General features: G+C 35.3%; 1 protein-coding gene across 7 annotated transcripts in view; it reads right to left on the bottom strand.

The window, feature by feature from the left end:
• Positions 1-16,917, bottom strand: part of CEP89 (centrosomal protein 89) — a 167,814-nt gene that overhangs the window by 126,099 nt on the left and 24,798 nt on the right. For all 7 annotated transcript variants that reach the window (XR_011972134.1, XR_011972135.1, XM_072632049.1 and 4 more), the window contains 3 exons: positions 12,484-12,586; positions 8,937-8,962; positions 7,558-7,612 (listed from right to left, as the gene is read on the bottom strand). Coding sequence is in view for 5 of the 7 variants with exons in the window: in XM_072632049.1 (XP_072488150.1) it covers positions 7,558-7,612; positions 8,937-8,962; positions 12,484-12,586 (184 nt within the window). In the remaining 2 variants the exon portion in view is untranslated. The remainder of the gene's footprint in view (positions 1-7,557; positions 7,613-8,936; positions 8,963-12,483; positions 12,587-16,917) is intronic.

The raw sequence follows: 16,917 nt of genomic DNA, 5'->3' as shown, positions 1-16,917 counted from the left end.
AACCTTTCTTTCCCTAGTGTATTCATCTTTCCCTCTCTTTCCATTTTTCTCTTAAGATCAAGGCACAACAGAACCACCCCAAGTCTAGTCTAATTAGATTCTATTACCCCTGATGGCAACCAGAATCAAAGGTGACATATGTATCACCTCCTTATATTTGAATGTAAGTAGTTTATCCTTATTTATTTCTATTATTGTTCACTAATATGTACCTTTTTATGCTTTTCATAACTCCTGTGATTAAACTTTAAAATTTCTATGCAGCTCTGGTCTTTTTGTCAGGAATGCTTGAATGTTCTCGATTTCACTAAAGGTTCATTTTTCCTCTGTAGGATTATACTCAGTTTTGTGGGTAAGTTATTCTTGACTATAAATCTATATCCTTAAACTTCTGGAATACTGTATTCTGAGCTCTCCACTAGTTCAGAGTAGTAGTTATCAAAAAGTGTATGATTCTAGATGTGGTTCATTGGTATTTTAAGTCTTTTTTTTCTAGCTACTTCCAATATCTTTTCTTTGACCTGAAAGTTCTGGATTTTGGCAATAATATTCCTAGGAGTTTTCATTTTGTGATTTCTTTTCAAGTTACTGATAGATTCTATTTCCATTTTCTTCTTTGGTTCTAAGAGACCTGGGCAGTTTTCTTCTAAGACTTCTTGGCAATTTCATGTCTAGTATCTTTTTTTTTTTTTAACATGGCTTTCAGACTGCACAACGATTTTTAAATTTTTTGCTCCTAAATTTGTTTTCTATCTCCATTGTTTTTGCTCTGAAATAGCTTGTATCTTCTTTTTTTTTTTTTTTTTTTTAGCCTTTGCTTAAATGTGTCTTATTATGTAATCATTGACTTTTTATTTGCTTTATACTGATTTTAAGGGAATTTGATGCTAGGACTAGATTTTCCTACCTATTATGCCAAGCTGTTAATTTCCTTTCCAATTCTTCCATAGCTCTCATTTCTTGCCCAATTTTTTCCTCAAGCACTTTGATTTCATTTATAAAAAATTTTTTTTAAACTCTCCCTTCTTTGTTTTCAGAAATTCTAGTTGAATTTGTGTCTAAGCTATGTTTCTCTTTGAGGCTTTGCTTACAGATCTTTGGGGTAATTCCCTTATAGGTTTATGTCTTGTGTGTCCCTGTCACCATAACAGCATTTTATGGTGAGACTTTTCTTTTGTTTGCTCATTCTTCCAGTTGACTTTCTGACTTCAGAATTAATATCAGAGGTGGGTTCTGAGCACTTCTGGTGACTCAAGGTCTAGACTGGTTCTATTGCTGCTTGCTTGGTGTATTAAGTTTTACATGACTCCAGATTCCCAGGGACCACTCAGGCTGGGTACTTGCAAGCTTTTACCTCTCCCAAAGTGATCTAATTCAAACCAAAGTCTAATTACTGCCCCCACTCTGAGTTCTAGATCTGAGACTAAATCACAGCATAGTACTACTGAACTTAGCCACTATCTGTTAGATGGAAAGCTCTACTGGTTCAGAGCAATATAACTGCAAGCTTCTCTTTGGTCTAAAATTTCTGTCCTGTTTATTCCTTTGCAGGCTTCAGATGGGGCTAGAAGGTAGAACTGAGAGCCCACACCATTCTTGGGTAATGAGTCACATCCTTGCTGCTGGTTTCTGAAACAGCATACTCTTGGCCCCCATAACACTCCCTATTTCAAAATATCACAACACGTGCAAGTCCTCTCCTTCTTTTGTCCTGGATCTATGACCCAAAACTGAACAATGGACCACAATGCTGCCAATTGCCACATGTTCACATTGCAGTGTACTAGTATGGGTCTGAGACCTCCTCTTACCGTGGCGGAGAGGCAGTTCCTTGAAGTGCCATGCTCTGCTTCTCCTCCTCTACCCTGGGTAGACCCTGTACCCAGTGTCCACAGAACTATCTCTCTCTATGCCTATATCAACCTGGGCTGGAAAAATTATTTACTGTGATTTTGTTTTTGTTGAATTTCCCCATTAGGATTAAATGTGGTACATCTGTTTGGAGAAAGTTTGGTGGAGATGGAGTCAAGATGGTGGAGTAGAAAGACACACATACTCTAGTTCTTCCCCCACAGTCCATAAAATACCTGTAAAGAAAGACTCTCAACAAATTCTAGAGCAGTAGAAGCCACAGAATGACGAAGTGGGGGAGATTTCCAGCCCAAGGTGACCCGGAAGGCCTATGGGAAAGTTCTGTCGCACTGGATGTGGAGCAGAACACAGCCCAGCCTGGGCCACATAGCACTGGGAAGAGCAGGACCAGAGCAGGTTTCAGGGATGGAACCCCTGGCAGCAGCAGCAGTTTGCAGATCCCTTAAACCACAGCCCCAAAAGGTCAGTGAGAAGGCTTTTTCAAGCACAGCGAGAAGGGAGCAGGGTCTTCCCCTAGCCCTGGCCCCAGGTGGTGATGGTGGCAGTGGCAGCAGCAATAGGGGGCAGGTGCGGTGGTGGTGGCAGCAGCAGTAGGGGGCAGCTGCAGTGGCTGCAGCAGCAGCCAGGGTCCATTGTTGGAGCACTCAGCTTAAAGTCCCTGGGGGAATTGAGCAGCTGATCCAAATCTCAGCCCTGAGCATGATCCTGGGGTGTGGCGGAGCTGGAGGCCCCTGAGGAATAAACTCCTCTTCCTTAATTGTGCCACCTTGGAGGAACCGAGAACTTACAGGTCCCCATAGTATACCTTACTCTTGACAAAGGACCCAAAAGTCAAGTAACTGGTTGGGAAAATATCCAAAGAAGGGGAAAAAAATAAGATTATAGAAGACTATAGAAGACTTTCTTGGTGAACAGGTATTCTCTCCCATCCTTTCAGATGAGAAAGAACAATGTTTACCATCAGGGGAAGACATAAAAGTCAAGGCTTCTGCATCCAAAACCTCCAAAATAAATATGCAATGGTCCTAGGCCATGGAAGACCTCAAAAAAGATTTTGAAAATCAAGTAAGAGAGGTGGAGGAAAAATTGGGAAGACAAATGAGAGTGATGCAAGAAAATCATGAAAAGCAAATCAAGACCTTGCTAAAGAAAAGGAAAAAAAATGTTGAAGAAAATAACATCTTTAAAAATGGGCTAACTCAATTGGCAAAAGAGGTCCAAAAAGCCAATAAAGAGAAGAATGCTTTAAAAAGCAGAATTAGCCAAATGGAAAAGGAGGTTCAAACACTCACTGAAGAAAAACAGTTCTTTAAAAATTAGAATGGAACAATGGAAGCTAATGACTTTATGAGAAACCATGAAATTACAAAACAAAACCAAAAGAATGAAAAAATGGAAGAGAATGTGAAATATCTCATTGGAAAAACAACTGACCTGGAAAACAGATGTAGGAGAGACAATTTAAAAATTATGGGACTACCTGAAAGCCATGATCAAAAAAAGAGCCTGGACATCATCTTTCATGAAATTATCAAGGAAACCTGCCCTGATATTCTAGAACCAGAGGGCAAAATAAACATTGAAAGAATCCACTGATCACCTCCTGAAAGAGATCCAAAAAGAGAAACTCCTAGCAATACTGTAGCCAAATTCCAGAGCTCCCAGGTCAAGAAGAAAATATTGCAAGCAGCTAGAAAGAAACAAGTCAGGTATTTTGGAAATACAATCAGGATAACACAAGATCTAAGCAGCTTCTACAGTAAGGGACAGAAGGACTTGGAACATGACATTTCAGAAGTCAAAGGAACTAGGATTAAAACCAAGAATCACTGACCCAACAAAATTGAGTATAATACTTCAGGGGAAAAAATGATCATTCAATGAAAAAGAGGACTTTCAAGCATTCTTGATGAAAAGACCAGAGCTGAAAAGAAAATGTGACTTTCAAACACAAGAATCAAGAGAAGAATGGAAAGATAAACAGGAGAGAAATCACAAGGGACTTACTAAAGTTGAACTGTTTACATTCCTACATGGAAAGATAATATTTTTAATTCTTGAAAGTCTTATCAGTATCTGGGTAGTTGGAGGAATTACGCACAGAGAGAGAGAGACAGAGAGACATAGAGCACAGGGTGAATTGAATAGGAAGGGATCATATCTAAAAAAATAAAATTAAGGGGTGAGAGAGAAATACATTGGGAGGAGAAAGGGAGAAATGGAATGGAGCAAATTATCTCTCATAGAAGAGGCAAGAAAAAGCTTTTCCAATGGAGGGGAGAAAAGAGGAGGTGAGAGGGAAAAAGTGAAGCTTAATCTCATCACATTTAGCTCAAGGAAGGAATAACATGCACACTCAATTTATATGAAAACCTATCTTACACTATAGGAAAGCAGGGGAGAAGGGAATAAGCAGGGTCGGGGGAATCATGGAAGGGAGGGCAAATGGGAGGAGGGAGCAGTTAGAAATAAACACTCTTGGGGAGGGACAAGGTCAAAAGAGAGAATACAAGAAATGGGAGGCAGGATAGGATGGAGGGAAATATAGTTAGTCTTACACAACATGACTATTATGGAAGTCAGTTGCAAAACTACACAAATATAGCCTATATTGAACTGCTTGCCTTCTCAGTGGGGATGGGTAGGGAGGGAAGAAGGAAGAGAAGTTGGAACTCAAAGTTTTAGGAATAAATGTTGAGAATTGTTTTTGCATACAACTGGGAAATAAGAAATAGAGGTAATGGGGTATATAAATTTATCTTACTCTACAGGACAAGAGAGAAGATGGGGATAAGAGAAGGGATGGGGGTTAGAAGGGAGGGCACTTTAGTAGAAGGGGCAATCAGAATGCAAGGTGGGGGGAGGGGAGAGATGGGGAGAAAATTTGGAACTCAAAATTTTGTGGAAATGAATGTTGAAAACTTAAAATAAATTAAAAAAAAAAACCAAAGTTTGATGGAGGAGCTTACTGCACACTACTTCCTGCTAGTTCTTCCTCAATTCTCATCTTTCTTGACTTCTTAGCAGCACTTGACCCTGATGCCTACCTTCTTGCCCTGGACACTGGTTCCTCTCTGGGTTTTCATGACACTTGCTCTTAGCTTTTCCATCTATTCAATTTCAGACTCAGTTCCCTTCCTACTTGCAGTTATCCAAATAGATGAATTAATGGATGACCTCTAGAAGTTGTCTATTCAACTCTATATTATCATAGTCTATCTGCATGCAGCCCACAACCCTCCTGAGTGTAGGCCAATGTAGCTCCTATCTGAATTTCATGATTTTAACAATAAAAAGAAAAATGTGAACATGTATGGTTTTCTAAGTCAAAATGCTGCCTATAGAAATCTTTATGTATGGTTCAGTAAACTACATTCCTATTTGAGTTTGACCACTGTTAGTAGATACACTTGGTTTTTCCTATGTTGATGATTGGCCAAATATCTTTGAAGAACTATGAATATCACTGAGGAACTTCCACAATGTTACAGGGCTTGATGAAATAAACACATTATCACCTATAAAAAGGAACATCTAGTAGACCTAATAATTTCTAGTGAATTTCTCTTTCGACTTCCAACTCCAACATCTTTCATGACAGTAACAAACACCTTTGCAGGTATGTATATCTCCATGTTTTATAGCTCAGTTGATATTTGCAATCAGAGGGTAGTACAAGATTTTACCTTTTGTGATTTCTTTCAAAAAATATTATATAATTGTGACATTTGCTTGGGAAACACATTGTTGGAGGAAAGCATTTAAAAGACATTTAAAAGAGTGTTTTGCTTTTATCAATTAAATGCTTTTCATATCCTCTGTACTTTACCTTCTGTGAGAGTAAATATCTCTTCTTCCATATGAAATCACTTGAGAAAGTCTGTTTGGTTCCTTTCTATAGCTGCAAATATACTCTAGAATTCAGATTTTCTCAACCTAAGGTTTGTGAACTTGTTTTCTTTAATATTTTAATAACTATATTTCAATATAATTGGTATCATTTATAATATCATATATATTACATTATGAATTTTAAAACATGATTTCTAAAAGGAGCCCATAGGCTTCACCAGACAGCCAAACAGGTTCATGACAAAAAAAACTTTAAAAATCCCTACCTACATACATGTATCAATTATTAAAATTAATTTATAATCCAACAACACAAATCACAATCCATCCATACTTGACATTTCATCCTATGAAACTCTTGGTCACATAAAACTATCACAGGAAATTCACCCAACATGCTGGAGGATTTCCTCATTTTCTGCAGATCAATAGGACTGTTGCTGTCCTGTCATTCTTTATTCTCTGTACAAGACTGCCTCATCTTCTTTTCCTAGCATATGTTTTATTGAACAGGATAACAGAAAAATATCTCAATTTTTTAAATGCAAGAATAGAATTTTAAAATTTTTTGGAGTAATATTTTCAAAATTGCAAAGCCTGTACTTTTGTTCTTAACTACTAATAATTACTTTGGTGCACCTGTGGTCTCATTAATTTGGGTACTCCTTTCCCAAAAGTATGGATAACAACCTATCCATGTCTTCATCCATCGTGACTTTTGGCCATGTTCTCCAATACATTCTCTACAGGGGCCAACCTAAAGTGCTAGGGCCTCTCCCTAGACCTCAATATTTTATGGGTCCCAATGCAGCACACTGGTTATCCATCTGTTAATGTTAATTCATGCTCTTCCTACATAATTGGCCCATCTCCTTTTCCAGTCATATAGCAATCTGATAATATTTTTATGTTGCTTTGAGTGTGTAGTTTATCATTCATAATATACTGCGATTTATGTCCACCATCTTTCCATTAACCCTTAGGTGATTTGAACAACCAATTTTTTGGACAATGTGGTATCCCATTACTCAAAATCTTCCATATAACATTACTGGAAGAATGTTAGTGTTTAAAAAAAACAGGATTTTGTTTCAAGGAAAAACCCAGACACTGATAGTGATAAGCAAATTCTCAAAAGCTGTATAAGCCTATTCAATTCAAGGCCTAGTTCATTTTCATCTGTAGGGCCTGTCCAAGATACTAACAGACCAACTCTATGAACTCTCCACCCAACTACATGTATATCATGGTCTAGATAATAAGCATTCTTCATTCACTTGGCTTTTCCTGTACATCTAGTTAGGTCAAACTCTTTTGAGTAATTTGAGATCTCATTTAGGAGGCTCTGCAGAATTACAGGTCTTAAGGAAATTAGCAAAGTATCAACTACAAATAGGAGCCACTACACCATAAAATACTAGTCATATCACCTAAATGAATATCTGTTCAGTTAAAGAATTGCACATAACCTCTGTGTTGTTTTTAAAGATGTCAATAAGCATATATTTTCAGATTTAGGATACGATACAAAAATCTGGCACAGGGACCAAAAATCCCCAAACTGAGTTACAGAAAGTAACTCCCCATAAAGTGGCTCTAGACATTTACCCTGGACACCTGGAATTTAAGCACACCCTATATGTAAACACTATCTTTCTTGACTATAATAGGAATCATGCCAACCCTTGCCATCACTCTCCATTTGTAGGAAATTCTGGGCACAGAAAAATAAAATGATAAAAGAACATCTTATTTTGAGCTAATTAATTAAGATTACTCATATATTTTTAAGTGTAAGATGCGCAATCATATTACTACTCAAATGGCAACTACCTGGAGATGGTGGAGGTTTTTCAGAAATTACATTGTCAGCAGATACTTTTTCATCCTGAAGGGAAAAGAGTAAAAAATTATTATATATATATAACATATATATCCTAATTTCTTCCACAAAAGATAAAGAAGCATAATCATCAAAATATAAAGTTCATTATTTACCACACATATCAGGACCCAACTTTTCTCTTGTTACTCTATTGCTAATAGTTCATTTTAGCCTTGGGAACTTTTAATATGCCATATTTCTGATAAAAGAATCTTTGACCATAAAAAGGGATTTTCCTGTTAGTAAAATGGGAGTACAAGTTAAGTTTTCAAAGTTTTCTTCTCATCTCTAAGCCAGTCGAGTAGCTGGGTACTCAAAATGTTGTGAGTGATTCTTGAAGATAAAAACTCTAAGACTCCAGAGGCTACATTTTTAAGCTAAATATTTCATCATTTGCTATAAACTATCAAGCAGTCATCTTTACAGAAGTACAATATTTCACATAAATGTTCAAAAATTCAGCCACTAAAGTATTAATCAGATGTCTCTACATGACCTGGAGTCAACCTTAGGGTCTCAGAGACTATGGGTACAAGCTCTGGAAAGTACTATCAAACTAGGAGGGCTTTCAGCATGAGCTGGCAAAAGACTGCTATATGAAGACCAACAAAACTAAGTGCAAGAATCCCATTACCAAAAGGCTGGTCACCAGGTAATTAAGATTTCATTCAAAATAATTCACCTTTAGCAAGATGTAAAAGTTGCAGTCTGCATCAGCCATACCAATGAAATCATCTCTCTTTTGAAATACTGAAGGAGGAAGCAGTAACTCAAAAAATGGTGATGAAATATTTTTTTCAAAATTCTTGGAACAGAATGTGTGAAATTCTTATCTCACTGCATTTAACATAGGATCAACAACCATTAAGTAGAAACTTTGGAATTTTAATAATCTTTTTCATTATAATTCATAATACCATCTTTGGGATGGTGCTATGCTCCCAGTTTTTCCTAAAAGTTTTTCCTAAAAAGATTTTCTGAGGAATAAATTCATTTTAAAACAACAGTAGTATGTGGTAAACATTGCTGAGTAAATGAGAGTTAGAAATATCTCCAAATTTGGAAATTACAATTATCATTAGTTATATATTCATCATGTAGACTGAGTTAACCATTTCTAATCTGAAATATTTGTCCTCTATCATAAAAATAAAAGAAAACTGACTTTCTTAATGTTGTGAAGGCAGTGAAATCAGACTCTCTAATATCAATCATACATTTGTTGAAACCATAAGAGGTATCTAATTTTTACGGCAGGTAGTTAATTAACAACTTCAAAAATGATTTATAAAAGAGTCTTACCATTAAATTGGTTTTTTTTTCTTACCTTGAAATTCTGAAGAGGATGTTTACCTTTTGATAAAGAAAATAAAAGAGAACTTTTAAAAATAAGAAATAAATTTTACTCTCATAAAACAATACCAAATCCTGTCTCCACACTGGTAGTAGTACTTCTTTAACAATGCCTGTTCTGACTGATGTTAATTCAGTAAAGGCTGTCAACAATATGATAGAGAACTCTCAATATGGGAACTCCTTCCACCAATACAAATGTTAATTCATCTATGATCTAGTGTATAATTCCACCTAATGGCCTAACGTACACAGAAGCTTAGTGATTTATGCAGGATCACATAGCTCATTAATATAAAAAACAATACATGAACAGAGGTCTCAAACCCAAGTCAAGCACCCTAACCATTGTTACACTGCCTCTTATTCATTTAAACTGATAACATAAGAACATATTGAAAATGAGTCTTAGAATCATAGAATCTTAGAGATAATGTAGCTTAATTATCTTAATTTTATGAATGAGAAAAGTGAGTACTAGAGAAAGGAAAGGACTTGTTCAAGGTCACATAGCTATTTAGTGGCCAACATGGGATGAGAGTCCTGTCTAATGCTCTCTGCACTTCTTCATTATGTCTCTTACCTCTAATTACAATTGGACTTATTTCATATTTTAGATTTGACAGCAACAGTGCAAAGATCTTATAGACTTTCTTGGTTTTGAATTTAGTAAGGTTTTTTCTAACCTATTCTTTAAATTCCATATTTGAGAAATTAATTACAAGTCAACTCATCTATTTTTTCTAAATATTAACTTGAAATAATCATGATCTCAAATTTACTTAGAAAATTCTTGATTATGCCAACAATGAGCTACAGTCTTTAGGAGTTAATGTAAATTATTCCTTCACATCCCTAAGGATTAGCACATGATTTGTCTTCATAATGCCTCAAAAGAAACTATCCAAGACCTTAAGTAATAGCAAAATAATGAAAACAAAAAACAATAATAATAGCACTGTTTATATAGCCCTTTAACATGTGCCCTAGGAGATAGGTGCTGTTATTATCCTCATTTTACAGTTGAGAAAACTGAGTCAAACAGAAGCTAAGTGACTCACCCAGATTACACAGCTAATAAGTGTGTGAAACAGGATTTGAACTCTGATCTTAACTCCAAGCTCAGCAGTCATCCACTGAGCCACCTAGCTGCTTCAGTTGTCAAGTCTTAAACTTTCAGAATTAGATGGAATCTTCAAAACTATCTAGTAAATCCATTATGAAGGTAAAAATCCCCTTACCATATAATCCCTAATACAAAGATTTATTTTTTTTACCCCATTCTATCTCTCCCTTTCTCCTCCCAATATATTCCTCTCTCACCCCTTAATTTTATTTTTAGATATCATTCTTTCATATTCAGCTCACTCTGTGCCTTGTATCTATCTATCTACCTATCTATCTATCTATCTATCCATCTCCTCCAACTACCCTAATACTGAAAAAGATCTCATGAGTTACAAATATCATCTTTCCCTGTAGGAAAGTAAACAGTTCAACTTTATTAAGTCTCTTATGAGATCTCTTTCCTGTTTACTTTTTCATGCTTCTCTTGATTCTTGTATTTGAAAGTCAAATTTTCTATTCAGCTCTGGTATTTTCATCAAAAATGCTTGAAAATCCATTATTTCATTGAAATTCCATTTTTTTTCCCCTGAAGTGTTATACTCAGTTTTGCTGCGTAGGTGATTCTTGGTTTTAATCTTAGTTCCTCTGACTTCCAGAATATCCTGTTCTAAGCCCTCCAATCCCTTAATGTAGAACCTGCTAGATCTTACGTTATCCTGATTGTGTTTCCATAATACTTGAATTGTTTCTTTCTGGCTGCTTGCAATATTTTCTCCTCGACCTGGAAACTCCAGAATTTGGCTACAATATTCTTAGGAGTTTTCCTTTTTGGGATCTCTTTCCAGAGGTCATCAGTGGATTCTCTCCATTTTATTTTACCCTCTGATTCTAGAATATCAGGGCAGTTTTCCTTGATAATTTCTTGAAAGATGATGTCTAGACTCTTTGTTTGATCATGGCTTTCAGGTAGTCCAACAATTTTTAAAATCATCGGACAAGCTAGAATGAAAGGCTCAATCTAATATAGCAAAATTTAAAAGGAAGAAAGCTGAAATATTGCATTTTGATTCAAAAAAGTAATGCACAGATACAAGAGGGAGAGCAACATAGCTAGAAAGCAGTACATGAGAAAATGCCCAGGGTTTCAGTAGACTCATAAGTCAAAAGACTTTTTTGGCAACTAGCAAAGCAAATGTAATCTTGGACCATATTAAGAGAAAGGACACATCGAGAATGAGATAAGGGGTAGTTCTATGATACTCCTTCTGATTAGACAACATCTGAAGTATGGTCAATATTATGTGCCAGGTCCTAGGAAAGACGTTGAAAAGCTAGAATTTGTCTGGAGAACTAGAAGTCAAAATTATGTCAGTATGAATTTCATTGAAAGAACAGAGGATGTTTAGCCTAGAGAAGAAGAGATTTAAAAGACACATAAGCCCTGTATGAAAATACCTCAAATCTATCCTGTCAAGCAGGAGTTAGACTTATTCTACTTGATTCTAAAAGGGAGAACAGGTGGAGGTTTCAGACAGGCAGGTTTTGGATCAATAAAAGGAAAAACTAATAATTCAAGCTATCCAAAAATAAAACAGGATGCCTCAGTAGGTAGAGTTTCCCCACAATTAGAGACCTAACAGGTGTTGATACAGGAGTTACCCAGTTAAAACCCACAGATGTGTCATCTAATCTTATCAAGGATGTTGTAGAGGAGATTCATTATGTAGGTCCTCACCTGTGAAGTAATTTTCAATAAGATTCTATGATTCATATGCTTTCTTTTCCTAAGCCTCAATGTTCAATCAGAAAAAAAAGATTAAAATATCACCTGTCCTTTTCAAGTCCTATCTAGAACTTTGAAAAACCACCAAGGAAACTTTCCACATTTCTTGTGTTGCCAACATTTATTCCCACATTAATTAACAAATCTTGGGTATGATTGACTTAAAAGTGTAAAAATATATCTGTACTGGAGGGGAATGAGAAATATTCTTTTACAATGATATTATGAACCTAATTATCTGACTACATGAAATAACATGTTCAAATAAATGTGGTTATGTGGGTGGGCATATAGCAATAATGTCATAACTTTTTGTGAATTACCACAATTCCTGTTGATAACCCCTTTGCCCTATCTGCCTTATATGCTGGAACTGAACCTAAAGAGAATTCCTTTATCTCTTTAAAATATTGTAACATTCACACCACTTATTATCTAGAACACTTATTTTTAGTGATGGTAAAATTTCTAAGAAAATATTACCCCCAAAATGCAACAGAATACAGAAACACACATTGCTAAACATTTTTAAAATGTCTCCTTTGCTATTAAATAGAGGTGCTTAGGTGTAGTAATGTAACTAAAGTTAAAATGAATAAAGATGTTATCCCTTCCAAATACAGTCACATTTTTAAGAACGAAACTTTTTACATTAAAAAAATATTCTTACCCTTCACTTGCAATGACCCAACTTCCAAATCTGAGAATTCACCTTGTTCAGAAGTAGTTCCATCCTTTTCAGTATAAGCCCTAAAAACCAATGGATCCGTGTCCTAGATTTAAAATGACAGCAAACAGATAAGATATGAGTCTTCTGTGCAAAATGTCATTCTTTGTCATAACAGTAACCAGGAAAATTTACATACTGAGTATGTTGACAGGTCAATGCCCAATTCAACTGTTCAACAACTATTCAGCGAATGCGAATCTTGTGCCTACTTGTAGGCTAAACATTGTTAGTTTAAAAAAAAAGTATAACACAATCATTGCCCTCAAGAAGTTTACAAGTTTACTGAAAAGGTAAGAATTAAGTACATCAACTAAAAAGCAAATGAAATCTTATGGTTCATTATCTGTGACAGAACCTATCCCAGAAATTTTTTTTAAAACTCTGACCAGAAAGCATACAGAAATTAAACAAGCATAACATGTGAGATGGGAGGTTATAAACATTACTAACTACACATATTTTAAGCATGGTTTCTTTGATGCCCCATAAGAAAAAGTTGAGAAATAACATCACTTTATGGCTATACCCTTATTAGATGCCTACTCAAACTGTTACACTTTGTGTTAAGTAAATTTAATACTGCATATTAAAATCTAGATTTATACAGAAACAAATAAGGAAATGCCCCTCCAGTGCCTCAACTTCCATGTACCTAATTGCCCCGACTGTACTATGACAATAATTTATACTTTTCTTACTGTACTTTCAAATTCTACCTTGCATTACTATCATTCATATACATGTTTTCTCTCTCCTATTGGATTACAACTTCCAATAGTACTGGGATAGTGTCTTGTTTCTGTAGTAACTCATAGTAAATGGCTCATAGTAACTACTACTGAACCTTGTAACTAGACATGTAGGTTCTCAGTAAATATTTCTAAATAATTATTTGCTTTATAAGGACTTGAACAGAATTACACTAAATAGCAACCCCTCCAAGTATATTTAAAATGCAATTCACTTACTAACATGAATGATATGAATCTTTTCAGAAACATATCTAAGATATGAAAGCAAAGGCTTTTAAGTCACTTTCTTGATAAGTTCAAACATTCAGCCACAGTGGTTAAAATGTTATGGTCTTAATTAAACACTTCACTAGGATGAACAATTAGTAAATTAATTAGGATTTTATATGAAATTCTATTGTTCAGGCTAATTCTTTAAGTAATGTTATTATCCTCAAATTTATTAGTACCCATAAGAAAATGAAAATGTGCTCACATTTCATGCATCTTGCATTTCAGAACAAGAAATTACAGGCTCAGAAAATACTTTCCATGTTCTGTAACTGTGACATCTGAGGCACCCGTGTGCACAGTGACAGTGTTCCATCTTGACTGAGGGAAACCTGAACTGAAATCTGGCCTCAGACACTTCATAGCTGAGTGAGCCTGGACCAGTTGCTTAATTTATCTCAGCCTCAGTTTCCTCATCTGTAAAATGAGGATAATAATAACACATCCTGGGACTGTCATGAGATTAAAGTTAGATATTATGTATAAAGTGCTATTCAAACCTTAAAGGGTAATATAAATGTTAGCTATCATCATCATCATCACCATCATCAAGAACAGGGTCTTACTTCAGCTAAAATATGACTGTCTTAAAAAATAGAATTTTAGATGAACCATGATTTTTCTTAATTTTTTTATTACTGAACACAATAAACAGTTTTCTGGCTATCATATGCCTAAAGAGTCAAATTTTTTTTTGATCCTTTTCTAGTCACAATCTTTATCTCCTACTACTGACCAGAAATTCATTCCCATGTTACACACTGTTCAAACTTGACATGTTAAAAATTAATACCTTCCTTGTCTAATTCCTATTGTATTTGCCTATGACTAGTTACTATATTACCCTGTTTAAGAGATTTAAATACAGTACATATAGTTTCACTCTATACAGTATACTGTCAAATCATTTATACTACCTTACATAAGGGTAAAATAAAATATTTTTGGTCATTTCTATAAAAAGCAGGCACCAGGGCCTTCTTAAGAACAAAATAATAGATGAATACATGATAGAGGAATGCCTGAAAGTCTACAGTTATACCACAGCAGTGATTACAAGAAGCTAAAGAAAAGGCATTAAACATTATACAGTCAAGTTTCCTATCCCTAACACACCCCTCAAAAAGTTTTTCAAAAAACTAGGTAGAAGTCCAAACTATCAAAGTCAAGTCAAAATCTCCTAGCCAAGCTCAAGTTCCACTTTGAAATGATGACTAGACTACAGTAGAGTCAAAATGGTAGAATAAAGTCAGGGACTCACCTGAGCTCTCCCAAACTCCCCTCCAAAAATTGTTAAAAATAACTTCTCCAAACAAATTTTGAAGTGGCAGAACGAAAAAAAAAAAAAGGATGAGGTAACATAACTTTCAAACCAAAGACAACTTAGAACGTCAGCCAGAAAGATCTGTCTCACTGAGATGAGAGTGGAGCACAGTCTAGTACAGACCATACCAATGCAGGCCATACCTCAGCAAGCCAGCAGCAAGTCCTGGAGGACACTAAATTGGTGGCTACAGCTTCTAGAGCTCTCAGCCCACAGACCATAAAGGGGTCAAAAAACTAATTAGAAGAAGATTACAGAAAACTCTTTACTAGCACTGAGTGTAGGACTCTGTTGTATTACCCATAAGTGGCTCTAGGTTGCATTCCAATGGTGACGAAAAGCACTAGCAGGAGCAAGCACCCTGATCACTATTTTAAGAGAGATAAGAGTCTTTCTTTTCACTCACAGGCCAGAGTACACACCAGGAAAGCAGTGACCATAGATTCTTAGATCATACAACTTTGAAAGAAATTAAAATTTATAGATCTTTCCCAAAACTATTTCTGAAAATAGCAACACAAAAAAAAGGTAAACCTTGGGATGGTATTCTGTCCATCATGCGAGCAGAACCCAAGTTCAAAGTCAGAAAATAGGTTGGGAAAATAAGCAAACAACAAAAAGAACCTGACCATGAAAAGTTATTATGGTGACAGAGAAGACCAAAACACAAACTCAGTAGATAAAAATTTCAAAACAGCTACATGCAAAACATCAAATAAAAATGCAAAATGGTCTCAGACCCATAAAGATTTTGTGGAAAAGTTCAAAAAGGATTTGAAAAATCAAATAAGAGAGGTAGAGGAAAAATTGGGAAAAGAAAAGAGAGTGACATATGAAAATCATGGGGCAAAAAATCAACAGCTAGGTAAAGATAGCACAAAAAATACTGAAGAAAATAACACCTTAAAAAACACAACAGGCCAAATGGTAAAAGAGGTACAAAAATCCAATGAGAAGAAGAACGACTTGAAAAGTAGAACTGATCAAATGAAAAAAACATGAACAGACAAAATTACCTGAAGAGAAGAACTTCTTTAATAGCAGAATGGGCCACAAAGAAAAAGAGGTACAAAAATTCACTGAAGAAAAGAATTTCTTAAAGTAAAATTGGCCAAATAGAAAAGGAGGTACAAAAGCTCACTGAAGAAAATAATTCCTTAAAAATTAGAATCTGGCAAGAGGAAGTTAATGACTCCATGAGACATCAAGAAACAATCAAACAAAATCAAAAGAATGAAAAAAATAGAAGACATGAAATCTCTCACTGGAAAAACAACTGACCTGGAAAACAGGTGCAGGACAAATCATTTAAGAATTATTGGACTACCCAAAAACTACAATCAAAAAAAGTCAAGACATCACAGTTAGAGAAATTAACAAGGAAAACTGCCTTGTTATTCTAGAACCAGAGGGTAAAACAGAAATTCAAAGAATTCGCTGGTCACCTCCTGAAAGAGATCCCAAAAGGAAAACTCCTAGGAATATCCAGAGTTCCTAGGTCAAGAAGAAAATATTGTAAGCAGCCAGAAAGAAACAATTCAAATATCATGGAGCTATAGTAAGGATAACACAAGATTAAGTAGCTTCTACATTAAAGGATCAGAGGGCTTGAAATAAGATATTCCAGAGAGCAAAGGAACTAGAATTACAACAAAGAATAACTAAACCAGCAAAACTGAGTATAATCCTTGAGGGGAAAAAAATGGAAATTCAATGAAATGGAGGACTTTCAAATACAAGACTAAAGAGAAGTATAAAAAGGAAAAATAAATTAAAAGGGAAGCAATAATTTTCCTGTTTACATTCCAAGATGAGAAGATGATACTTGTAACTCCTTGAATCTTCTTGTTATTAGAGCAGTTAGAAGGACTATACGTAGACAAAGGGCGTAAGTGTGAGTTGAATATGATGAGATGATTATCTAAAAAATAAAATTAAGGGTTGAGAAAGAGGAAGAGAAAGGGAAAGGAAGAATGGGATAAATTATGTCAAATAAAAGAGACACAAAAACCTATCTATAATCACATG

This window comes from Notamacropus eugenii, chromosome 1 (assembly GCF_028372415.1).
Source record: "Notamacropus eugenii isolate mMacEug1 chromosome 1, mMacEug1.pri_v2, whole genome shotgun sequence".
Classification (NCBI taxonomy): Eukaryota; Metazoa; Chordata; class Mammalia; order Diprotodontia; family Macropodidae; genus Notamacropus; species Notamacropus eugenii.
The sequence above is the reverse complement of the archived record's forward strand: the minus strand, read 5'-3'. Positions and strand labels throughout refer to the sequence as shown.